This window comes from Plectropomus leopardus, chromosome 6 (genome assembly GCF_026936395.1).
Source record: "Plectropomus leopardus strain MGB_pleo_1.0 chromosome 6, ASM2693639v1, whole genome shotgun sequence".
NCBI classification, from domain to species: Eukaryota; Metazoa; Chordata; class Actinopteri; order Perciformes; family Serranidae; genus Plectropomus; species Plectropomus leopardus.
Window position 1 is genome coordinate 22,330,260 of NC_142181.1, and position 25,511 is coordinate 22,355,770.

Genomic DNA, 25,511 nt, shown 5'->3' on the forward strand with positions numbered 1-25,511 from the left:
TGACTTTTATCAGGAGTCTGTAGGCGGTGATAACACGAGGACTGTACCAACACGGTCTATAAACTGTTTAATAATTCCTTTTATTGTTTTAAATATAATAATTTGGCATCATTGAACAGAAAAGTGACTTGTGAGGTGTCATTTTGGGACAATATTGCAACCTATAAAACCCGAAGGAACAGCAGAATTAAAGAATTAACTGATAGTGTGAATACTGAGCCTGCAGAAGGCAGTTATTAAAAAGTAAATGTGGCCAGAGGTGACGTTCAACATTTGAGGGAAGTGGTGCCCTCTGTTGTTTGCTGAGGGCTAAGTCTCTATAACAGACCCTAAAGCAGCATCATAAAGCTTCAGTCCAATTTTATGAGTCTCCTGGAAAAAAGTATGTGTTGTGTGGTTTCTATAAAAAAAATGCCTAAAGTGTGGAGTAAATAGAAAATAACTTAACATGGATCCAAAAAATAGTCTCTGAGGTGATAATAATGAAAGATACCCATCTAAATACCCAGAACAGTCAGTCATGAAGGTTGAAAATACCTTAAAGTGCTACAGTATCTTGTTCAAACGGACACCCTGTATCATCCTCTCTGTTTAGTGCATACTTGGCTGGAGTCACAGAGCTGCAGCGTACAGCTGAATGAAGGGCATCATTTCAGAACACTCCTGTGGGCGAGTGATGACAGATGGGTAGAGCAGTGGTCTGGGAGCTGAGAGCAGAGAGGACAACAAAGATTAAGTGAAAAAAAATGACACAGTTAAGGAGTAACTTGTGTTTAATTATAAAATGTAGCAATAAAATCTGCACTCGCCTTAAAGGGACAGTTCAGATTTTCTGTAGCAGGGTTGTGTGAGATACTTATCCACAGTCAATGAATCACCGAAAATAAAGTAAATTTGGAGAAGCAGGCTGTAGTCCGACATGGAGGCTAAGTGATATACTGATGTGAATGGGAGTCAGCAACAAAACGTATTACAAACAAAAAAGTCCCACTAAAAAAAATAATCAATAGCTGTTTAATTGTATGCTATGCTATGCTAAGTGCTTTACCTTTCCGTCACACAATGATTTCCAAAGGAATACTGAAGCCATCATACTGCTTTCTTCATTGCCAGACTCCATTGAGAAAAACAGCAGTATAACATAACTGAACATAGGAGCTGCTGGTCTCTCGCTGCCTTGATCAGTTCATTTTTTTGTTACTATGTGACTTTAGTGTTTCATGTGGTTAGTTTAGATTTACCAAAGTAACACAATAACACAAAGTAACAAACTAGATTGAAGCAGTGGTGGACCAGCAGCCTGTTTTAAATAAGCCAGAATTACTGTTTCTGTGAGTTGAGTCTGGTGGTGGTGAAGAGACCAGAAATGCACAACTAAAGCCATTTCCACATTGAAAAAGGCTGTCTGACATAAAGGTAAAGCAGTGAAAATACTATAAATTTAGTGTACACTTAATATTTTATAGAATTTTTTAAAACATTTTTTTAGGTGGGACGTTATTTAGGTGGCTAAAATACATTTCATTGCCGACACTCATCCACAGCAGTACATTGCTTGGCTTCCGTTTGGACTCAGTCTGCTTCTTGAAACTGGGGCGTGCTGACTGACATCATCAATGACTATGGACAGTGGTGGATGAAGTACGTGAAGGCCATACTTGAGTTGAGGTACAGATTTCTGACAAGAAAATGACTGAGAAGTTCAAGTGACCTATTAAAAATTAATTAAAGAATCTATCTATTGTATCAAAAGTAATTCTATGGTATTAGACGTATTTAAGTAATGAAAGTACAAGTAAATGCTGTTAATAAAAAAAGGAAGTGGTTGTATGTTGTTATTCTTTGTAACATGCACAGCACCTTAAAAAATGGAGCTTACATTACACTTGAAGAAAAACAAGATCTTTTCACAACTTAAAGGATTTGAAAAAAATATCAAATTTTCTCCTTCCCTTACACTCCTTCATTAGTCCATTCATTCCTTCCCTATTTTGTAGTAAGTCACTAAAACCCTTAGAGGAAATGTAATGGAGTAAAAGCATATATTTTATTTAGGAAATATTGAGATACTCAAAAAAAATACTCTAGTACTGTAATGAAGTATTACTTTGTTACATTACACTTCTGACTGTTGATAAGTACCTCATACAACCTCACTTCAAAAAATCTGAACTATCCCTTTAAGAAAAAATAATGTACTGACAGTGTCAAGATTATTGGTTGAATGGATGAATGGATTAATAAATAGCTTTCTGTTTGAATTTTGTGTAATCATATGTTGTGTGTGTGTGTGTGTGTACCTGTGCGCCCAGCCTTGAGAGGTACCGGTTGCGTAAGCCAAAAGCAGACATGGGTGCTAATCTAGCAAGCTCACCGTCTCTCAGTTTACTGGGTCGCCTTTTAATCCTGCAGGAATAATAATGTTGCCATCTTTATCATCTTTACAGTCAACATTAACATTAGGACAATTACATTAATATCACTGACAGGATTAATCAGCCACAGTCTGTTGCTGGAGGCTTAGGGGATAACTTATTATTACAGGTGCTGAGAAAAATACTGCAGAAAGCATATAATTAGAAGAGAATCCAAGTGCTTTCAAAAATGTGTTTAATTAAATGCCATTGTTCCATTAACAATATGGTATCAAATACGATTTGGTTCTACAAAAAGACTTTAGTTAAGAGAGTTTCCTTTCAGTCTCATTGTCTGTCACAGTGCAATGGATTTGCTGTAGTTTCTCAGTCATTTCTCATGTAGACAACAGTTCACACATCTCAGGTAAGCACAGACTGCTTGGCTGTCACAACACCACAGTGCAAATGAGCAACAGGTGAGGAGAGCACCATGATTCTGTCTGTTATGACACTTCGGTCATTTTAATGTGCAATCACAACACTTAAACTTCATGGTACTGACCGTTCTCTTACGTGTTGGGCTTTAGGGAGTAACTTAACACCAGAATGAAAAGCAGAGTTTCAATGCCCTCTCTGGGGGAAAAGTTTCAAGTCTGTTTCAGAAGTGCTAAAAGTAGACTTCTGCATTACTGGAGCAAAGTGGAAATTAAACTTTGGTAAGTCAGAAAAAAACAAGGGGGTGTGAAGTTACTCTTAAAGAAATACTTTACCCACAAAATGATCACCTGTGAATCAATGACTCACCCTGTGTAATGCTGAATTTGAGAAAAAAACATTTTTTCAACATGCCTTCACAGTGAAAAAAGAATTGAAAAACAGACAAGAACTGTTGCTAAAGTGAAGTAAAAGGGTCCACATTTACCAATGGCAAAAGTACTCCAAAACATCTGTTTACAAACTCTTACACAACTCATGCAATATAATCCAAGTCTAATTTATGCTGTCATATGCTCAAAACCTTAACCTACATCCCTTTCCGACCTGAAACTGAATATAAAGTGAGACTTATTCATGCACTCTTCAAAGCCAAACTCTACTGACAAAACAATCATTTTACCTGCTTGTTTACTTGCTGCCTTGATCAGTTTGAGGAAAAATGGATATTTTTGCTGCTTTTGTTTTTGAATGTGGAGGCATTAGAGAAAAAGTTTTCTTCACAAATTCCACATAACACTGTGCTGCACATGATTGATATACAGATGATCACTTTGTAGGCATTCCTTTAGTTATTCAACATCTAATTTGCCCAACTGAGGTAGTGAGTCTTTCTCAGTACACAGACTGCAGATGAATCTCTTCCCGCATTACTGGAATGGTGAGAGTTAAACAGAGTGCGTGAGTATTTTGTCTTACTGTGAAGATGATGCAAGCAACAATTTGGGGGCAGTGCTTACATCAAGTTAATTACCTGAGTTTGATAAAAGAGCAAAACACAGCCTACAAAACACAATTTTTATGTGAACTGATTCTTTAAAAGGTCACACTTACAAAACAGTTTGTACAAAAAGTTGAAACTGTGAATATCATTACACGGCTAAATGCTTTCCAAAGCGTGTCTCTCTCTTTTTTTCTTCTTTCCTATCATTATAGTAATGTGCCATTTGATGATGCAACAGAAAATAAATCTTTATGAACCTCTGAGGCCAGCAAAGAGCACATAAAGAAATTAAGAAAAAAAAAAAACTTGAGCAAAAAAGAATTAAACAGTAAAGAGCTATGCTCTTTCTGAGATTATGCACCATAAAAGGTCAATGATGCACATGATTAAAATTGAATATTGACTCACTGAAGAAAGTCCAGTATGGAAGATTTTAGTTGACAATTATTGTGAATGCTGACAAGTGATATGTACATAAATGAACCGCTGAGTTGTCTGCATTGAGGCGAGTAACAAAGTCCTTCTGAAAACAATTTGTAAAAAGCAACATATAAAACCATTTAAAAGCATCCCAAAGCAAACAATTTCAATAATATAGGAGCTCTATATTGTGGGTTGCATTAAAATGTATTAAAATCAATATTACTATTTATAGGCACCTTTCCACAGGATAAGAGTCTTATCCTTTGCTGAACATTTAAAACAGTTAAAACACTTTTGAAGCATCTTAACTCTTCAGTAACTGACAAAACTTCATGCTGAAGGTTTCACACACTCATACACACACACATACACACATAGGAGTCAGTGGAGAGTGAATACTTGTGGAGATGAAGTCAGTATGGGAGGTCAGAGGAACTGAGGAGTCCAGACTGTGTCGTTTGTCAGTGTCCCGATAAGAAGATAAAAGGCCATTAATACAGGGTAGGTTACGTAAGAGCCGGGGCCAGACAGTCAGTTTTAATGGGAAGAGCCACAGGTGGCAGCACTGGGCGGAGTCAGTAGCGCAGTCCTGCCCCATGGCGTTTGATTGACAGCTCTGGGGTGAACAGTGCGGCCTGCTGGCTCGAAACCCAGGACTATGTGTGTTCCCTCATCATCATCATCATCTGGAAAATATCCGTCACAGAACAGACCAGCAAATATTATTCCTAATTTTCACATACAGCATACACATTAGAAGATATTACATATATGGATTACACACATACATGAATAGAGAGACAGAGAGAGAGAAGCAGATGTGATCTCAATTCCTGCTCATGATGACCACTGCCACATGCCAATAACGAGAACAGAAAGTAGTCATAGCTGCCAAGAGCATAATGTGGTTTGATTTTATGTTTCAAACACAAATAAACCAACCACAGCTGGTTTGCGATTGACGTGAGACATAAATAAATGTACCCACTAGGTCTGCAGACACAGCAACCATTTCCCCCATCACGCTACGGTATATGAAGTCTCCTTTCATTAACTTGTTAAAGACACAATAAAACTTTTTGCATGAGTGCTGTGATACATCCAGGACCACTGTCAGGGGGGTCAAAGGGTGCAGAAGACCCTGGTCCAAGGACAAGTAGGGCCATACAAAGTTCTACAGCTGACCCTTAAATGGGATCAAGTAAAACAAGTTACTTACTGACTTATATCACCGACAAAACAAGTTATGTGTATAAAAATGAAAAATCTAGTTATTGCTTGCATTAAAAGTCTGTAGTTTGGACTGATACCCAACCAGTGCAGTTTTTGTGAAAATGGCAGTCCAGTTTTTAAAAGGCAGAGGCTGAATGTGGCAAAGGACCTCAGACTATCAAATAAAAGCTGCTGTAGCAGGCTCAGTTTTAAAGTTACAGTAGAGATACTGTTATCATATGAAACTAGATGAAAAAAATGGCAAGGTAAAAAGTGGCATTGCCATTTTTTCAAAATGGTGTATTTGATTTTTTTTTTGTCATGGAGTAGCATAACCTAACACATTATAAACACTAAGCTTGGGAATGGTGACATATGAAGAGTACATTTGTTTGTTCAATCATGATTTGTTCTTATGATAATTTAATGCATTCCAGACTCAAAACATGTTTAATTTTACTTTTGTCTAATTATTCATCGGAGGGTACTTTTTTTCCCTCTCCGTTTTGTTTTTAGGTAAAAGAGTTTTTGGACTTTCACAGTCTAATTTGTAGAAAACAAAATTTGTCTACAGGTTTTGGAATAACTGTAATCATATTGAGGATATGTATACAAAAAAGAGCATGACACGGACGGGTCTGTAACACTGGATTTGGAAGATTCAAGATTTAGAAACTTAAGTGTCATCATGCAAGCATAACAAAATTGCAACTGTGCCAACCACAATGCTGCTTACTAGGTAGAAGAAAACAAAAACTTTAATGAACATTAAAATATAGCTACAAAAAACAAGCAATATTATACAAAATATTTACAGTACTAAATATAAATATACATATAAAAGTGCAATTGGTGTATAAATATCAGCAGCAGCAAAGAATAGTAAGTGTGCAGTAGACAGGCATGACTCAGTGCATTGATATAGAGTGAATATGAATATGAAGATTGCACATGCACATTGGTGGCTATTCCTCAGTCTTATAAATGGTTGTTAGAGGCTCCAACTCTGTCTCTGTAAAGCCAATGGCCAAGAGCTTATTTGAAATTGCCCATGTTGGTATTAGAGCTAAGGGTGGGTGTTGGTGGTGCTGAAGTGGGTGTGGATGAGGGGCCCAATTTGGAAAATTTAACCATAATTTTGTCAATAATTTCTAACTGCTGTCCTGGCCACCACTAAAGAAGACAGGTAAAGTCTTTCAGCAAAGTGGAACACAGCTTGGCTAGCCGGCACTTGTGGCACTGATAATGTTAAGGTAGACCTCCAAAACGGTCCACAGAATAACATTGCCTTTTAGTCCTCATTACTATTTTTTCTAATTAGTTTGTATAAATTTTAGGGAGAACCCAAAATGGACCAAAACTACAAAACAATGGATTATTTCTGTTTAGACTTTTGGTTGTGTTCACACCTGTAGTTTGTGTCTTTGTCTTTTAATTTTAAATTCTTTCAAATAGCCATGAGCAGTTTTGCTGTAACCACTAAAGAATAAATTATTGCCCAATAAAGCAACACATCCATGATAACATGACGAATCACCTCTTTACACTCCTGAACTTTGTAAACTACGCAAAACTAGGAGTTGTAATACAGTAAAATTATGCATGACTCTGCATGTGTGTCACATGGTTGATCCCATATTCTACACTACAAAACACAGACCCAAAAAATACAACTTGAATTGTAAGCTTCACACAGTCTGTTATATAATTTATTTCTACCTACCTGGACACACAAACTACAATGAAAATTCTCCTAATTTCAGTGGATTTGGATTAAACTGACTGTAGCAGGTTCAGCTGAGGACACATCCAGAGTCCATTAGTACAGGAGCTCTTACAAGTGTCCCAAAATATGCCTGTGCCACTTGATTAAATGAGTGGGTTGTTCATAATGTTTCTAAGATGCTTGTGTAATTGTTGAGAGAGTGGTTGGAAAAGCAGTGATGGAGGGTTAAAGGTCAAAGCTACTCACTCTGCATCTGAAGTGGCTTCTTTCTGGAGTTTGGCTCTGGCTGCAGCTGACCGGTTCAAATCTCCTCCTGCAGCCAGAGAGGAAGATGGAGAGATTAAGAGTGGCAAGGAGAGGGGTTTGCTGAAGAGTGAGAGAGTAAAGTGAGGAGATGTCACAGGAGAAAACGAATAAACAGGGTAGATTGGGGAAAAAACTGAGACAAATGAAAAGGGAAAGCAGAGAGGAGTGAGTTCAAGGCTCTAGTCTTCTCTTACCTCTGAGATAATCCACAAAGTACAGCATCACCACTGCCATCAGTGCAACTGCAACAAATAAAGGGGAGAAAAAAAGTGGAAAATCACAAACAATGTGAATCAAAAGTAACTAACAGGAGTTGGAAAGACTATAACCTCATAAACCCAGATACAAACAGGCAGATAATACTGACAGCAGATGCAGACGCAGAAAAACACTTCCAAAAACAGGTATCCTTTGCTGTCTAGGATGGCTCCTGCTGCCATGGCAATAAGAGCAAGTCCCAGGTTCTGGATCGACTGCATGCTGGTGGACAAAAGCAGATCACCATCAGCAACAATATTTATTCACTCTCAACATGTATGAGATCAGCCATATTGCCATTCCAGGTACATACAAGCCATAGGCCGTCCCCAGCTGATGCTCAGGTACCACAAATGCCACCATGGGCCACAGCGCACACGCTAGTAAGGAGTAGGAGACACCCAGCAGGGACTGGAAAACCAAAGGAGGACACACACACACTGTCATTACTTTAAATATTTGAATGCTCTCCGAGAAATCCTGGACATTAGTAGCTTGTTGTATGATAGAAATATATGGATTTAACATCATTTCTTGGAAACTGAAGAACGGTGCGACAGAAGTCTAGGTTTATTCCATTCTTGGAGTCCTAGTAAAAGAGAACTAAAGGCGTCTATCCTCTGTGCTGTTACGCGTTTTCCAGTGAAATAGAATATTTAAGTGGTGTACAGTTACAACAGGGATTTAACTCAATTCCTACGTTTTTGATATGGCCGCTAAAAAGTGGGCAAGCTTAGAGTTTCTTGTGATGCGGAGCTACAGCGGACTGTTGCCTCCACACACACCTCCCTCACCAACAACGAGTTGAAACTATTCAGCCTGGTTTAATGGGAAGAGAAAAACTGGTATTCGATGTACAAACACTCTGATACTGATTTTTGACATGTATTTGGCATATAATGAGGTTAAGGATTAACCAATTAACACAGCAGCACAGGGTTAAAGCTAAGAGGACAGTGAACGAAGAATCCAAAAAACAATGAACATTTGGAAAGTCATAGGTGTCCACGTTTAACAGTAGCAAAAGTATTCCAAAAACACCTGTTTAGAAACTCTTAGAAAACTTGTGTATATTATCCCAGTCTTATATATCCAGTTGTATGGTCATTACTTCACATATATGTGTATTTTTGCTAAAACTGTAATGCTTAAAACACTTTCACGTAAAACACTGTTATGCACAGATGAGTAGCATGCCTCAGTACTCAGTAGAATGCACAAGCAAAATTCAAAGCACACGCTTGACCAGGCATGCTACTCATATGTTACAGTGTTTAAAATAAGGTTTTAGCAAAAATGCTGTTATCAAACCTGGCCCCCTCTGACTTCAACTCATCAAGCTCATTTGCCATTTTTGGATTCATCGTCAACCATTGAGACGTGCAAAGAAAACAAAACTTATCTTCACAAATCTAAGGTAGCCCAGGGTGAGTATCTGATATCCAAATGTTAATTTTGTGAGTGAAGTATTCCATTAATACAGTCGTTTTACGCTTGAATAGAAATGCAATTAATGTTAATCAGTTAGTTTCTTTGTATGCAAACTTCTTTTAGCCTTACTAACTAAAACTGGAAGTTCACTGCAAATTGCTACAAGTGAGACAAAAATTCAGCAATTTTAGATGAACTTCGGGTTTTGAGGTACTTGTATTCACACCCACTGTGACTCACAGTCCATCCATATAGCTTGGGCACCATTAACCTAAACGCCTCAATGAACATACTGACGTTTATTGACGAAGCAATTCTTTCACTGAATTCATCCTACAACTGTTAATGAATGTACAAGATAAGATTTTGTTACAGTATAGTGCAAAAAGTTGCCAGGGGCATTACCATGGCAATCCATGGGTTCCAGAAGGTGAAGGCCAGCATCATGTGAGCAGCAAGGGTGGAGACCACGGCAATCATTACCCAAATCACATTCTTCCCGGTCTTATCAACCATGAGGCCCAGAAGTGGAGACGCAGGGGCTGAGATGATGTACACAATACTGGGGAAAATAGATAAAGTGTTCATATTTCTAACTGGAATGTTGACAAATCTAATTGTCAACCTGTAGTTCAAACTGGTTAATGACAGAAATATGTGTAAAGAAAATCTATCTTCAAAAGTCAATGCTTATTTGTTATTTTGAATAAACTATGTGGGATTTTTGAAGAATTACCGCCTCACTTTTATGCTTGCGTAAAACCAATCAAGTTGCACTTTAAGTTTACATCCATGTCTGTGAAAACATGGATGCTTTACGCACATCTACAACCCGCCACAGAAGAACAAAACAAAGAGCTCAGTTTCAAGAAGGGCATCCAAGGTTAGTGTCACCAGTTCAGTATCTGACCGAATTCCTCGCCTTCTGTTCCCGAGTTATGACGTTAAATAATGGCCTGAAAAGTGTTTTTGCATAACATTTTGATGTCACAGTGACGTTGACCTTTGACCTTTTGGATATATTATGTAATAAGTTCATGTTATCCTATTAGACATTTGTGTGAAATTTTGTGATAATCAGCATATAAATTCTTGAGTTATGGCCAAAAATATATTTAGTGAGGTCACGGTGACCTTGAACTTTGGCCACAAAAATCAAATCAGTTCATCATTTAGTCCAAGTGGAAATTTGTGCCAAATGTCCATGTTCTTTAGATATTGCATTAACAAGAATTAGACAGACACTGTTATTGAGATATAACGCTGACAAGTACAGTTGAGCTCATAGTGACCTTGACTTCTGACCTATGACTACCAAAATCAAATCAGTTCATTTTTGAGTCCAACTGGACATTTGTGCCAAGTTTAAAGAAATTCCCTCTCGGTGTTCTTGAGATATAGTGTTCACAAGAATGGGACGGACGGATAGCCACAGCTAACGCCGCAGAGGGGCAAAAAAATGTAACCCACAAAGTAAAAGTGCCTTCAGGTAGATCTACATCAGGTTCACCTGATCTGAGTTACCTGTTGACAGCTCTGGCTTCAGCTGGGGAGAAGTTGAATTTCTCAATGAAGAACACCCTGTAAATAAAAAGAGAAGGTGAGGGGCTCACAGTTCAGAGTGCTGCTTGGCCTTTACATTGATGTGACCACGACAGGACGAGAAATGGAAATGACTCCTGCAGCAGGTACCTCTTGACCCTCTTCACATTGTTTTCTGCTCCATTTGCATAACAAGTATTTGCTCTGCAAGCACTGACCCTCAGTGGAAAAACCATGTCAGTTGCTAAGTGATTTGAGAGTGCCTTTCAGAGAAGGAAATGCAGGTCATGATAGCCTCAATTGGTTTCTTTCACTGCAAACCCATTTGTCAAACCTCTTTCCATTTATGACTCTGTCTCCCTCCCTTTGTGGTTCGATGACAACACCGCATTGTTAGGTTGCTCTGTTGAGTCTTTTCTCAGACACAGGTTTTGTACTGATTTAATGGAGGTTCTCTATTTAATTCAAACCACACAATAAAACCATCTTGAGGTGAATTATGTTATTCTTTACCGACGGATGAGAAATGGTCAAGATGTTTCCATCAAGCAACAAAACAAATATGCTATGCTATCATTTCAGCATACAAAGCCACTGTATTAAGAATATGTTGTGTTTGTATTATAACTCAATTTTCTGTAGAGTTGGAATAAAGGTTTGTGGAGAAAAAATGTGGACACGGTGACAGTCAGTGGCTTATGGAGTTGCCAATGTCATAAATGTTCAAATCTTACGCACAGGGACCTCAGAAACATCTAGTGACATTCAAATCAAGTTTCAAGAGTCAGTCCTACATATGTTGTGCTGCTACTATATACAGTGTACTCAAAGAGCAAAATACGTAATTCACAGCTAAAATAATTTACTCTATTAACTCCTGTTTTAGCTGCTACAGCTGAGAAATTACTAAATGAAATTTCATATTCAGACAGGGAAAGGATGATGAAACAACACTGGCAGTTATGGTCTTATCATGTGATTTGTTTACATAAGAAAAATATGCTAAGTGGCAACGCCTGTGCAGTCTAATGTAATCCAGTGCACTATAGCTATAATAACTTCTATCTTTACAAATCTTGTTACAATTTTGGTGACGTTATTGGAAATGTAGAAATCTGGTTATATGTTTATTATTGAGGTCATTGTTAAGGGTGCTGTTGTGCTGGACTATTTTATATTAAAAGGTGTTTCTATTTTTTTCTGTCCTCCCTATTCAGCAACATGAGGGGAGCAGAATATCAGAAACACCTCTGAATCAGATGCAGTCCAGTACCATCACCATCATTTAACTATGACCTCACTGCCAAAACCTTCTGAAATCAATCAATCAACCTTTTTAAATTTCGGAGATCATTGAGGGCAGACCCCCATGAACAAGTTTAGTTTACAGTTTAAAAAAAATAGGGCTGCACAATACACAAAAAAAGTCATATTACAATTATTGTGATACAAAATGCAATCGCAGTTTAAGTCACAATTTTAGTGGGAATGGCAATTTTTGCATTGCATTCAATTTTTGCATTTCAAAAATATAAAAATGATGACGACGATGTAACTTTTGCTGGTGGAATATGATTTATAGCACCACAGTGCTTCATTTTAAGTGGTATTTTGTGACACATCTTACCTTCATCAAAAAAACTACAGCTCCTGCTATTTGCATTTGACCATATTGTGCTTTCGATAATACTTTGATTAATTGTGCAGCCCTACTGCAAAGTAAACAAATTAACATTTCTATGTTAGTGTCAAAGAAACTGAGCATTATAGGCATCATTAAAGTAGGCTTTGTGGCAGCGGAGTGACTTAAGATTGCACCTAGTAAAGTGGGCCCTGCATGTATGATAACATATATTAAGAATAACATAAAACCAAAATATAATAATATTATTAATTCATATTTAGCTATACTAATGGGACAATGTTCTGGATGATTTTTTTAAGTGATATAAAGATGTGAGAGGACCAGTGGATAAAGGTTTATGTATGCATATGTGTGTTTGTGTGTGTGTGCGAGAGAGACGGCACTGATGCGATACTCACTGTCCCAGTCCAATAAAAGGGAAAATGGCGACATAGTAGCACACGCAAATGATGAAGATGAGCCACAGGGGAAACGGAAAGTCTTTCACATCCGTCAGCTTGATCACCTCACCTAATATGCAGGATAAACACACATGCAGATCAGCTTGAGAGCATTATTTCATTTCAACAACTGTAAAAGGAGAAAAGAAGCCAGTAGTTTTAAAGGGAAAGCGATACTATAAATAGAATTGTGAAGTTGAGTGAAGCTGTACCACAACAAGGTAGAAGGTACATTTATCATTTTTGAAACAAAGTTTAAAAAACGAAATTTCATTTGTCTTTGATCCCGCTACATCTTTGGAGTTGAATAATGATTTCATTAAAATCAGCAGCTACTATGATGATTCCATCTGGTTGCTTGGGCATGTTGCTGCTGATGGCGTCATTCAATTCTTGCAGTGCATTTTTTGAATTTGCATCAGAGTTTTGTGCCCTTATGGCTCTCAACAAGGTCCGTCTATCCAGTGCAACAGCCTGATCCGGGATGTTAGGGGTTAACCATGTCTCTTTGAAGATGTGCACAGAATAGTCTCTGATCTCCTGTTGCTGTGTGAGCCGCAATCACATCTCATCCACTTTATTCTCCCGTGACTGGACATTAGCCAGAAGAAGGCTTCTTCTGGAGCAGCGCTCGGTCCAAGTTGGGTCAGCCTTGCCCCGATGCCAGCACTCCTCCTCTTTGTCCAGTGCTTTCGGTTTTGTTTCTCCCCTCTGGTCTAACTAACTAACTAACTATGGCCAATGAACTGTGCGTGAGGAATGTCAATTTTGAGCAGATAACAACAAAAACAAAACGTGGCCACACTGACTGTGAAAGCATTCTAGTAGTTATTGACAGATGAGGCCAAAGAGGAAATACCAGAGATAAAAACAGACACAATCTTGAAATACATTACCTGTTCTGCCCTGTTCCTTGTTGAGGATCCTCTCTGCTCTTTTGTCAAGGAATCCCAACACCAAGGCACAGATCAGTGAAAACAGGCAGGTTATTGCAGCTAGGCAGAGAGAAAGAGAGAGAAATTAAATTGGAGACATAAATAAATATGGAGGAGACATAAAAAGAAATCTATGGAAATGAGAATTTAAGATACACTGTGATTAGATCAAGGAGTTCAAATTGGGATGCCTGATGACTGCTGATTCACCCTTTTGTTAAAAAGCGGAAGAACTTGAATCGTAACTAAGAAGTAACTTGAGAAACTTTAAAGAAGTGACACATGTGTGACTCATCTGTAGCAGCCAGCAGCACTTCTAGTTCTCTTTACCACTTCTCTCTGCTGACTGTGTTATCCGAGACCTTTAGTAACAGAGAAATGATCTACTATCATGAGAGGAGACAGAGATGAAGCACATGTAACCTGAGCCTTGATGTGTAACACTTGCCAATTTTGAAACGTCTCCTTAAGTGAGGCATGTAGCTCCAGCTGAAGCAAAAATGTGTGATATTATTTACCTATCATGAGCGAAGCGCCTAGTGCCGTGTGTCCAGAAGAGCCGACGAGGTCGGCGACTTTGCTGTAGACCCCGCCCATGATGTTCATGTTCACTGTGCTGCCCTTGAAACGAGTGGAGAAGACAATGAATGGATTTTGTACTGTAGCTCATTTATTTATCATGGCTACAGTAAAAAAAAAACATCAACATGCTATCTGAAAACATGAATTAGTTCATGTTTCTCATTATCCGTACCAGGCGAGCCATGCTCAGCTGAAGGCCAAACACCAGATTGAGCTCTTTTCCTTTGAACCAGTTGACTGCGTAGGTGTTCTGGGCCACAGCCAAGGACTCTCCTCCAATACTACCCAGGAAAAGAAAACAGGAAAGGAGAGCATGTAAGCCATGTGATAGAACAAGAACAACCTCTGTGACCCATTTTCAGACACACTGAGCTGAGTATTTGACACTTAATGCAGGGTGATTTTCTTAAGACAGTGCTGGTTAAGATACAACATATGTGGTGTTGTCAGGTCAGGGTTCCCACAAATTTTCACTGACAAAATTCAAAAACTTTTCTAAAAATGTTTTTTCTTTCCCCAATTTCTGGGTGTTTTCCCAACATATCAGTATCTAGTCAAACATAACTTCAGCTTGCTGGCATACATGAAAAGAGAAAAAGAATGCAGAGAGAAAAAGAGGAAATGTATATGATGGTAAACAAAAAGTCACACATTGACACATATAAAAGCTCCGTTATGTTGAAAGCTACAGAGAATAAATTTGTTGTTTTGTTACCTTACATGGAAGGTTATCTATGGAAGATTACTCTCCCAATGCACACAACAAAATTCCATGATGTTTCCAGACCTGGAAAATGTGACTGTGTAATTCCATGACTTTTCCAGGTATTCCATGTCTGTGGGAACCCTGTCATGTTTAAACATAGGTAAATTATAAAAAATGGGCTTCTGCACATATATTTACAGAGGGCACCACCACCTCTCCTACATAGGAGCAAGACACACAGACTTTGTGATGGTTTTGCTTCTTTTGTTGTTGTTTTATATGTCTTTGCAGCCGTTATGCATCTTTTCATGGTTTTATGTTTGTCATTTTTGGACATTTTGTGTTTTATAGTAATTTTGTGTCTCTGTCACGTTTTATAATTATTCTGTGCCTCTTTGCAGTCACTATGCATCTCTTTAGCCTCATTCCCACTGCACAAAAAAAAACCCTCTAATGAGCAAAACATCTGGCTTTTTAATGCAATGAGCATGCGACAGTCGGCATTCACACCTGGGTCAAATGACTGCAGTGGACACAGGTTTTTTTTTAGCTCTGGTGGCTCCGATCGGCTTTGATGGGAACACTGCACCCTGGTGAATGTGGTAATTTCAGCTCCTTAACCAGCAAGGTGCAATGATCCCCTGGGACAAATTGCCGTTTGTTTCCTCCTAGCAGCACAGGTAGCCACGTTCAGTTATCTATCCAGTAGCATTTTTCCACACTAGTGGGCTGGCTTGGCTTGGCTTGGCTTGGCTTGACTTGGCTTGGTGTGGCAGGTCAGCCCAGCGCTGCAGGGATCTGCATCTCCATTACCACAGGGCTACCCACTTGAAGGTGTGTCTTTATGTCTTTAATTGATGACGGTTTGTCTTAAGTGATGAGTTAGTTGGAAGCTATAACAGCACTGAAAGCTGAACCCACAGAGAATTTGAAAAAAGTCATTCTCTCTGGTCTTCTGCACAGACAGAGATGAGTGGATTCTCATAACACACTCGCTTATTTCAGGAGAAAAAGGGGCATCATCAGAGCTGGCCGCAGTCGGCAACACCAGACCTGACCACCTTCAGGCTGGTTTTTGGACATACTCCAGAGAAAGTCCATCTCTGGTGTGCTGCAGCACAACTGACAAAGGAAATACAAAATGGTTTGACTTGGCACGGTCAAAAGTGCCAATGGAAAAGGCCCACTTGTATAAGGGTGTAGAGAACTGGTCCCTAGTATGTAAAGTTGTTAGATTCTGTTTTGAAAATGAATAGGTTGTAATAAAATGGAAAAATGATTTGCTCACCCAAATACGAAACGTCCAACTTCCATCAGCCAAAAACGTTTCACCAAAGCTCCAGTGGCAAATATTACCTGTGCAGGGGGCAAAAGTTGAAATACATTAACATCAAATACAGTTTCTATGTCCACTGATTCCTATTTATGTTGATATTAATATTTTTCCTTTCACAGAATATTTTTCAAATCTAGATTTTAAAACAAACCTACTTGTCCAATACAAACGAAGAGGGAAAAAATGATGGTTCCCAGCCTATAAAAAAAAAAAAAAGAAGTAAGATGACACTGAGCAGGAGGTAAAGTATGAGAATTAAATTAATATAACTTATTGGTCTTCATACCTGATGCCAAAAACCCTGTCAATCAGGAATCCCCCAAAGAAGCAGAGAACCACATTGGGCCACGAGTACCAGGCATACAGCTGCATGAACTTTGCAGTGTTGAGACTCAGATCCTAGCACAGTCAGGGAGGAAACGTATCACATTAATTTCAGTCACTGCATCTGTTTTGGTTTTAATTTTCAGCATTAAAATCTAGTCATCCAGACACCTGGGAGCACATTTAAGAGTAGGCTAATTTGGCTGTTCAGGATTGCTTTTATGCAGATTTAACACAATGACACGTGAATTGTTGCAATCATGCTGTTACCTGGAGGACTTGAGTTTGAAGTGCAGCGGGGTTGTCATAACAGAAGTAGCTTCCTGGAACAAAGTATCTACATTAACAGACTACAAAAACGATGATAGCGCATTTCTTTAAAGTCACGTGAGCCGCAGTTGGAAGAACAACAAGAAACTTTCTTTAAAAACGTATGCAACTCATTCACAAATCTTCACGATAACAATTCGGGATGCTGAGGGAAGTTAGGGCTTTCTATTACTCACCGAATCCTAAGAAGCACATGAAGATCAGGACTACCACTCGGTGCAGGAGGTGGCGGGGGTCACAGATGGCCGGTAAAGGTCGGTCGGGTCCCCCGGCTGTCTGACTCCCGGTGGTCCCCTCGTCCTGATCTCCCAGCAGGCTCTGCCGCTCCTCATAGTCCGCCATGTTCGTTTGTTTGGGATTTGCTGGTGGAAAGTTTACGACAGCGAGGAGGACGTAGAGCGATCACATGATCCTGCAGGAATGTCACGTGGCGTTAGCTTTGTAGCTTGTAGCCATCCGGTGTCTGTGGGCGCGTGTCTGCCGAGTAAAATCCACACAGCTCGCGGGAGCGCGCACAGCGTGTGACAGTGTTTCTGACAGAGTCTGCAGTCCACAGATGGGCAGCAATGACAATTTGCGACGTTTGTTAAGAACGTGAAATGGTTAAAGTGCATATTAACCCTTTGAAACCAGGATCGACGTCACCTTTCTTGTTCTGCCATCATACGCCTTTCTCAAACCTTTGATCGCTGATAATTGTTTGAATTTTCATACCAATGAGCAACCTGGCTCAAGAAAAAAGTGCTAAAAAATTACAATTTTTATTATACCTTATTATAATTTTATTATGTTATTCTTAACAACAATAACAATTATATATATATATATATATATATATATATATATATATATATATATATATATATATATATATAAGCTTGAGAATACATATTGTTATTATTATCAAAACCTGAGAATATATATAAAAATTTATATGAAGCCACAGAGAATCATGAGTCACATTTATGAGCATACACATATTTAAAATCACAGTTATTACTTTATGTTAGTGATAAAAGCCTTCTGAATGAAGGCCTGCACAACACTGCATGGTTCAGTGTCAATGCTGCCATTACCATGTTTTCAGCAGCAACAAGCAGAAAAAAATCAGTAATCCCTGAACACACCATGCCCAACTACAAAAAACAGAAAAATTGCGTGTGAAGTTTGAAAGCACAAAGCTGGACTTTAAATTTTGCAGCTGTAATACATCCATGATCTGCCTGCTTGCAGGGACTTATTTTGCCCCCTAATGGCCAAAATAGACTATTGCATATCTTAAGTAGATGGCCTCAGAGTGGCTCTCTCTCTGCTTTGCCTTTACAAATGTCAAAGTTAAGGCTAGCTTTGTTCTTGCAACAAAAAGAATTCCCTTTCAGTTCCATTATTTTTACTACTGCAGTTTGAACAATTTAACAATACTTTAAGAAGACTTTCTTTTTTTTTTTTTTACCTAAAGCTTAAGTCTAAGCTCCAATAAGCTGCCTATAAGTCATTTCGCTGTGGCTTCTTGACATGGCACAGTTTATAAACATCAACTGATTGGCATCACTGATTTAACGGGTTTCTCTGACATGCAAACACCTTGTTTCATCAAGAAACTGTCGGTTCCTACTTTTACCTGCCCCCTCATTATCTGGTTCTTTTTAGTCCCCAATGTGTGTCTGTGCATACTGCCAGGCAACATTATTTGCAGGGTTTATTTAATTTCCATGAATGTCATTTTGAATTTCTCATAATTCACCACTGCAGGGTCATCTGTCAGAGGATGTAATCTAAGGGTGACGAATGGTGCTTCCCCTGGCTGCAGTTGCCGCACCGACCACTCTGAAGCTCATTAATTTCCTGCCAAAATATCAGCTTCTGTCATAGTCGACAGAGGGTATTAATGGAGGAAGATCATATTTCATTATTACATTAATCAGACCCACATGCAGAAGCAATTGTAAATCAGGTGGAAGGTGACATTAATCCTGCAGAAACAGTTTGTAAATGTCCTGAAACCCATCTATGGGCTGTTGCAGCATTGGAAAAAAGTCAATATATTCCAGTTCTATATTCTTTTCTCCTATTCAGAAATAATTACATAATAATGCCACTGCAATATTGCTTGTAGCTTCACTGGACATTGTTAGATTTGGTACAGATTCAGTTTTATCAGACACAGAATCTGCAGCAGAGCAATTTGAGTCTGCAGTTCATGTAGTTGCTGAATAATTTGTGCAGCAGGTACCGATTAGCATCAGTGAAATGTCAAATGAGTTAACTGCATTAAGCAAACATCAGTCAAGCTTATTCATTTGTATGTACTTATCCCCATTTTTGCTGCTAATTTTCAGGTCTTCCCATGTTTCTGAAAAAACAGTTTGCACAGGTTTTAAAGGGTTAAAGTGTTGCATAAACACTGAACACCATGCAAATTTAGTATGAAAAATATTAGTTTTATTATTGCTATTTATTGTTTATTGCAAAGAAGTTATAGCTCTAAGCAGTGTCTATTGCAGTCCTCATTTTATTTATTTTATCATCCAGTCCCTGGTCACAGTGTGCCTGTGGTGTAATCCTTAGAGAATATGTGCTGTCAAGCTGTTTACCCTTTCGCCAAAGTTTTGTAAAGGGAAAGAGCAGTTTGAAGGAGATTAGAGAGTGGAAGGAAGTGGAAAATGACAGTAAACACCATTAAGGAAACGTGTGGGATGACTTAGCAATCATGAAATGCTTGGGTGGGGCTGTATCAAAAACAGTAGTCAATATGTAACTTCATAAACCACTTTCAGATACTTTGAGTCTTTTCTCTCTCATAAGATTGTCCATTCAATAGATTTAGATCACTTTGCATTCATTTTAGAATTTTTAACACCGGTGTCATCAAGATAAAGTGCTATTTACAAGTAAAATAATCTGCCAAGCAGTGTCTCATCACTCCTTAACAGTTACAATTATTAATTTTCTGCTGTACATTGTTCAAAATCTCATTCTGGCATCCCATTGTGTGACAGTTTGTTACTTTGGGCAATCTGTGACATCTCCAGTTGAGTTGATGTTGCTGTGGTGTCGATGGCACCTTTGTGGAGTGTCTTGCGGCAGATTGTGGCTGTCAGTCTTCTCCTAAACACCTTACAGAGGAACACATAGATGAGCGGGTCCAGACACACATTAGTGGCCGACAGCCACAGGGTTGTTTCCTTTGCAATGTAGAGAGCGTTCTGTGCTCGGCAATGACTCGCCATGCTGCCGGTTTGGGTCAGAGTGTAGGGAACGCGGGCAAAGTGGAAAGGGGCAAAACAGATGAAAAATACCCCAACCACCACAAACACTTTTGCTTTGGTTCTGCGACTCGTGGCTTGAGATCTGCTCTTTGAGGCTTTGTATGACTCATAAACCTTCTTGCTGATGAATGTGTAGCAAACCACCATCAAGGCCAGCGTGCCCCAGAAAACTACCTGGAAGTAAAGATTAACAAGACAAACAAGTAAGTCAGTTCTCACAACTAATTTTGAGGCATTGTAGTTGAATAATTCAAAGGGCAACTGTAGTATCAACATTTTAATAATAATTATGTCTGTTTCTGTTGACAGAATCCCATCAGTTAATGACACAAGGCTTTTTATTGTAAATATTTACAGGGCCGTGTTGCTGACAACACATGGGCTTGCATGGCTTCATAAAAAGAAGTGGGGTATGTGCTTGTATTTGAAAATGCAGCATGTACAGACAGCAGACAGCTCTGCAGCAGCTTTGCAGCAAAAACGCTGTCTGTGGGGCGCCTGGTGGCTCAGTGGCTAGAGCGTCATATACAGAGATTGTATCTTCGCCGCAGTGGCTGATTCTGGCGTCGGCCCTTTGCTGTGTCGCCCCCCCCCCACCCTGTCATGCTCAACCTGTCCTGTCCATTAAAGGCAATAAAACCCCAAAAAAATAATCTTTAAAAAAAACTGTCTGCGTAAACACAATAAGCTTGCCAAGAGCAGCAGTTCAGTGAGGTTGCTGTCACATGCTACTTATACATGCAGCGTGTCCTCGGCATAAGCATTACCTTGCTAACTATGTTAACACTGGACTTGATTTGTTGTTTTGCCTGCAGCTTTAAATGTCAAAGGAAGTTGGAAGTTGTGCATTTGTCTGTAATTTTTGACATGCACATTTTGGATACTGCAGTTTGTTTTAGTTGACCATGGCGAAGTTTTTGTACATGACCACAATTATCTTCTTCATAACAACTTTTTTTAAATAACACTTTTTAATCTTTGGGGGAAGATATCACGTAGGCTATTTTTAAGTCAAAAGGCTCAAGTTTAGGTGAAATTATGAGTCATTGGTGTTGAAATCCAATAGACTTACTCGTCATTTTTGATTTTGTCAAGTATAGGCATCAAATTTGTGACTCAAGTCTGACTCAAGTCATGTGACTCTCTGGTGAATGTAACAACATTGCAGAAAAAAACTGTATTTAAATGTGCTGATACTGAAAAAAAATATTTCAACATTTTGTGAAATTTCTCTTTCTTGATAATGGATGAGAAGATTGATACCCCCATCTGACATGGCAGTGATATTGTTCTTCTCTTCTAACTCTCAGTGGAACTACCATAAATCAATAGTTACCTGACAGAAGTAGTTGAAGCCTTCATGCCAGAGCAAGCCAGCTCTGCTCTTCATCGAGGTGCACTTCAGTCTGCCTCCAGAGTGCGGTGGCGACTGGTTGCTCAGAATAACGTTGGGTAATGCCAAAGACAACATGACAGCCCAGACAGCTGCACTCAGCATCTGACCAACACGGACACGCTGCAGGGCACACTTCCCAAAGGGCCTGACTATCTTAAGGTAGCGGTCCAGGCTGATGAGGCCAAGTAAGATGATGCTGATGTACATGGTGATGTAGAAGAGAACGGCAGAGTACCGGCAGTGGAAGGCACGTAACTGCCATGAACCCACGCCTGCATCACTCAGGACTCTCAGAGGGATGGTCAGGGTCATCAGAAAGTCAGCCACCACCTGTTGATGAAAGAGATTGTTTTTGTTTCTGTTGTATTGCACAAACAAAATATTAAAAAAAGCAAAAGCCCTTGTTACTTACCACATTTTTTAGAAAGACAACAAATGTTGAGGAGCTGGGGATGCTGAAGAAGATCCATGCAGCCAGGGAATTCAATATGAGGGCGACTATAAAGAGGATGCTGTACAGCACAGGGAAAACCACAGCTGTCACACTGGTATCCCGAACACACTTGATGGAAGTGTTTGACAAGGTGCTGTTCATCTTCTGATATTTGGTGGACCTTTGGAGGGCGAGAGAGAAGAGAGAAATGATAAGATGAGAGTAAGATTGATACATAGGAAAATACACAGTTAAGTTATACAAAGACATAAATGAATACTGTCAAGATGAAACATTGAAATCTTCTGTTTCGAGAACATAGACGTATATTTTCTTCCTGGAAATTGCCAAAAAAAAAAATTAAAAATCTAACTCACTTACCCTGTATGACTCTTTTCTGAACTTTTGAACTCTTTCATAACTGGTTTTAACACTTAAAGAGAAAGGTCAGATTTCTTAAGGTGGAGTTGTTTGGGGAACTTATCCATGGTCAGTTTATTACACAAGAAGCAGCAGGAGTGCCAACAGGGAAACTAAGAACTTTACTGCTGTGGAAAAAGCGCAGTAATAAAAGATATTTTACTTACCTAAAAAAATCTGTAACAGTTTAAGTGTTTGCTATATTGTGAGTATTTTCACCGCTTTATCTTTCCATCAGTCAGGACTTTCATACAGGGGAGTCATTAATTCAGTTTCCTGTTTTTTGCTCCTGTCAAAGCCACCAGACCTGACTGATAAAAATGTGGCTTTCTATACACAGAAGCTGCTGGTCTACCACTGCCTCGACCAGTTAGTTTTTTAGTGTTACTGTGTGACTTAGGTTACTCCTTACTAATCAATTTAAACGCTGCGATAATACAAACACAATAACTGTTAGAAGCAGCAATAGACCAGCAGCTCCTTTTTTTTAAGCGATGTTAAATCGTTGTTTTTGTCAATGGAGTCTTGCTTTGAAGAGAGCAATAAAACAGCTCACTTTCCAGTCTGAAATTGTTGTCTGCCATCAATATAAAGCAGTTTAAAAAAAATCGGGTTTTGTTGCTGACCCCTCTACAGCAGAACGTTGCAAACCTTTCATGTCGGACTCCAGCCTGCTTCTCTAAACTGGGGGTGTGCCGGCTAACATCTACTGACTATGCATAAGCACCTCATGCAGCCCCACTTCAAAATATCAAAACTATCCCTTTTAAGTCTGAATATTTAGGTTTCGCTCAGTCCAAATTCAACAAGGAAAGGAAACGTTCAGCCACTTTTAGGAGAATGCAAATATGTATACATTTTTTAAACAAACACTTAACAGGGGGCAACTGTTCTATTTCGCTTCACTGTCACTTCATAGTGGTACGACTGCTAATTTAGTCCTAATTCCGAGGTACACTCAGTAATATATAGTATGGAGGCAACCAACAACTAACGTCTGCATCTGTTCATTCTGAATTCTCCTCCTGTCTGGCAGTATATCTGCCCGGTGTGCCGTCTTTACAATAAAATAGTAACAGCTTAGAATAACACTGAGGCCTGGAGCAGCTGCTATGGAAACTAACATCTACAATACTGTCAAACCTTTGTCTGTTTTAGTGTGCATGCCAATGTTAATTAGGACTTTTACAACAAATTAGTGCCCAACCCAGACCAGTAATCAATCTAGAAGATGTACTTGTAAAGTCAATAACTGAGTCTTACCTTTTTTGTGTGTCCTTATCGTCTGTGACTGTGGGGCATGTGAAAAATGATGAATAAAGCTGTAAGAAACTACAGTATTTCAAAAAAGGAAGAAGTGAAATATCAAATTCCCCTTTCCTCGTCTTACCATCAGGAAGGAAATGTAACAAAATAAAACCCACAGCTGAAAACCTTCTGGTGTTACTCTAATTTTTCCGATCAATTAGGAAGTACTAAAAGAGGTTTCAGCCTGCCTGTCTTTCTCAGTATTTCTCCCTCCTTGTCTTTAAGCGTGTGTGTGTGTTTTATGCTCTTACAATGGGTGGTCTCTGGAGCTAGTGTGTGGCTGTCTTGTCACAATCCCAATGAGTTTGCCAGTCTTCCTCCGGGTGAAAGACCCTTTCCTTCCTTGCTTCCTGTTCCAATTGTCTGCCGAGAGGCTTGTTCTGCTCCGTGCCAGTCCCCCTGCCTTCACCAGCTTGCGTCAGTCTTAGTAGCTGCTGACAGGCGAACACCAAAGCCATGGACTAATTTCTCGACCTACATCTAAAGACCTCCTGCACCCCCACTGCTCCTCCCTCCATCCTGCAGCTGAAATACGCCACCTCTATGTGCCTGTCTTTTCTCATCATGAAACTCGCCACTAACCACAGAAACCAAAATTACCAACAAGAGACATGTATATTTTGCAACTGAGTTCTCATCAATGTCTTTTTGTAGACACCTTAAACTCCTTTACCCCAAATACAAGCCATGACAAGACATGGAAGGCAAATCATTAACACATTAGTTTGTGCAAAAATGTAATTTTCTAATGCACTGTCCATGCATTTGTAATACTGTACACAATGTGTTTTTGAGCATTCTTTTTACTCATCTCTGATTAAGTTTTGCTTCTTTAATTCCCTTCTGTGCTGTCTTGATAAAAATAGTGTGTTCTGAGAAGAACTACATGAGTTCCTGTGAGGTTTTACTTGTATATATGCCAAGAATGATGTCTTTTGGGAAAACAATAGCTGAGCAATCTCACGCATGTGTTTACTACAGGTCCCTCAGTGAAGTCTCAGCTAATGTTACAATAACTTGTTGTTTGACAGAGTTGTGGACTCGAGTCACATGACTTGGACACTAGTTGCAAATATGATGACTTAAGATTTGACTCGGCAAAATCAAAAGAGTATACTTGCAACTCGAGTTGGACTCAAACACCAATGACTCGTGGCTTCACTTGGACTTCTGACATGAAAATACTAAAAGTTAATTTCATTTGTGTACAAGAAGTATGAGGTGGTTATGTACAAAAGCTGTAAAACATGGAGATCAAAAATGACAGACAGAGACATAACAACTTCCTGCATTCTTTGACATTTAAAGTTGCACAAAGAATGGTAATTTGAGGCGAATATTAACATAATGTAATTGAGCCAATATAGTTAGAAATGCTATGTCAACATTTTTTTTTTTTTTTTTTATAATTGAGTTCTTTATTTGTTTGGTTTCTTTTTAAACTTGTTTTAACACATATACATTTTCAGAGGCATTCCCAATTTCTGTAAATGTAATATTATTGTTACTCTGTTGTGAAAATGGCACAACATTTTGTGAAAACACATTATGACTTGTTCAGGACCTGCAATTCAAAGTTTAAGATTTGGGTCTTGATTGGTTATCTTGACTTGGGATCTCAGTGCAAAGACTTTCGACCTTCTTGTGCAAAACAAACGCTTGGTCCCACCTCTGCTCTTTAATCAGAGTCTGTT

At 39.0% G+C, this 25,511-nt stretch overlaps 2 protein-coding genes across 7 annotated transcripts; both read right to left on the reverse strand.

Moving 5' to 3' along the window:
• Window positions 1-95: 95 nt before the first annotated feature.
• On the reverse strand, window positions 96-17,630 carry mfsd1 (major facilitator superfamily domain containing 1). 2 transcript variants are annotated; one of them, XM_042486828.2, is made up of 17 exons: window positions 17,168-17,630; window positions 16,932-16,984; window positions 16,624-16,736; window positions 16,493-16,535; window positions 16,290-16,357; window positions 14,468-14,576; window positions 14,232-14,334; window positions 13,675-13,773; window positions 12,737-12,848; window positions 10,676-10,732; window positions 9,557-9,713; window positions 8,034-8,131; window positions 7,830-7,942; window positions 7,657-7,704; window positions 7,403-7,469; window positions 2,301-2,406; window positions 96-707 (listed from the first exon to the last, which is right to left on the reverse strand). In XM_042486828.2, the coding sequence occupies exons 1-17, from the start codon at window positions 17,331-17,333 to the stop codon at window positions 648-650; spliced, it is 1,572 nt and encodes a 523-aa protein (XP_042342762.2). In that variant the 5' UTR covers window positions 17,334-17,630; the 3' UTR covers window positions 96-647. The 2 variants fall into 2 exon arrangements, with proteins under 2 accessions (XP_042342762.2, XP_042342763.2); XM_042486829.2 differs by lacking the exons at window positions 96-707; window positions 2,301-2,406 and adding an exon at window positions 2,594-4,904 and having other exon boundaries at window positions 17,168-17,625.
• Window positions 17,631-19,411: 1,781 nt separating this feature from the next.
• On the reverse strand, window positions 19,412-24,285 carry LOC121943796 (P2Y purinoceptor 13). 5 transcript variants are annotated; one of them, XM_042487408.2, is made up of 5 exons: window positions 24,069-24,285; window positions 23,773-23,800; window positions 22,069-22,270; window positions 21,597-21,986; window positions 19,412-20,434 (listed from the first exon to the last, which is right to left on the reverse strand). In XM_042487408.2, exons 3-5 carry the CDS (start codon window positions 22,249-22,251, stop codon window positions 19,964-19,966), a joined length of 1,044 nt encoding a protein of 347 aa, XP_042343342.1. In that variant the 5' UTR covers window positions 22,252-22,270; window positions 23,773-23,800; window positions 24,069-24,285; the 3' UTR covers window positions 19,412-19,963. The 5 variants fall into 5 exon arrangements, with proteins under 5 accessions (XP_042343342.1, XP_042343341.1, XP_042343343.1 ...); XM_042487407.2 differs by having other exon boundaries at window positions 23,773-23,831; XM_042487409.2 differs by lacking the exon at window positions 23,773-23,800.
• Window positions 24,286-25,511: the final 1,226 nt, after the last annotated feature.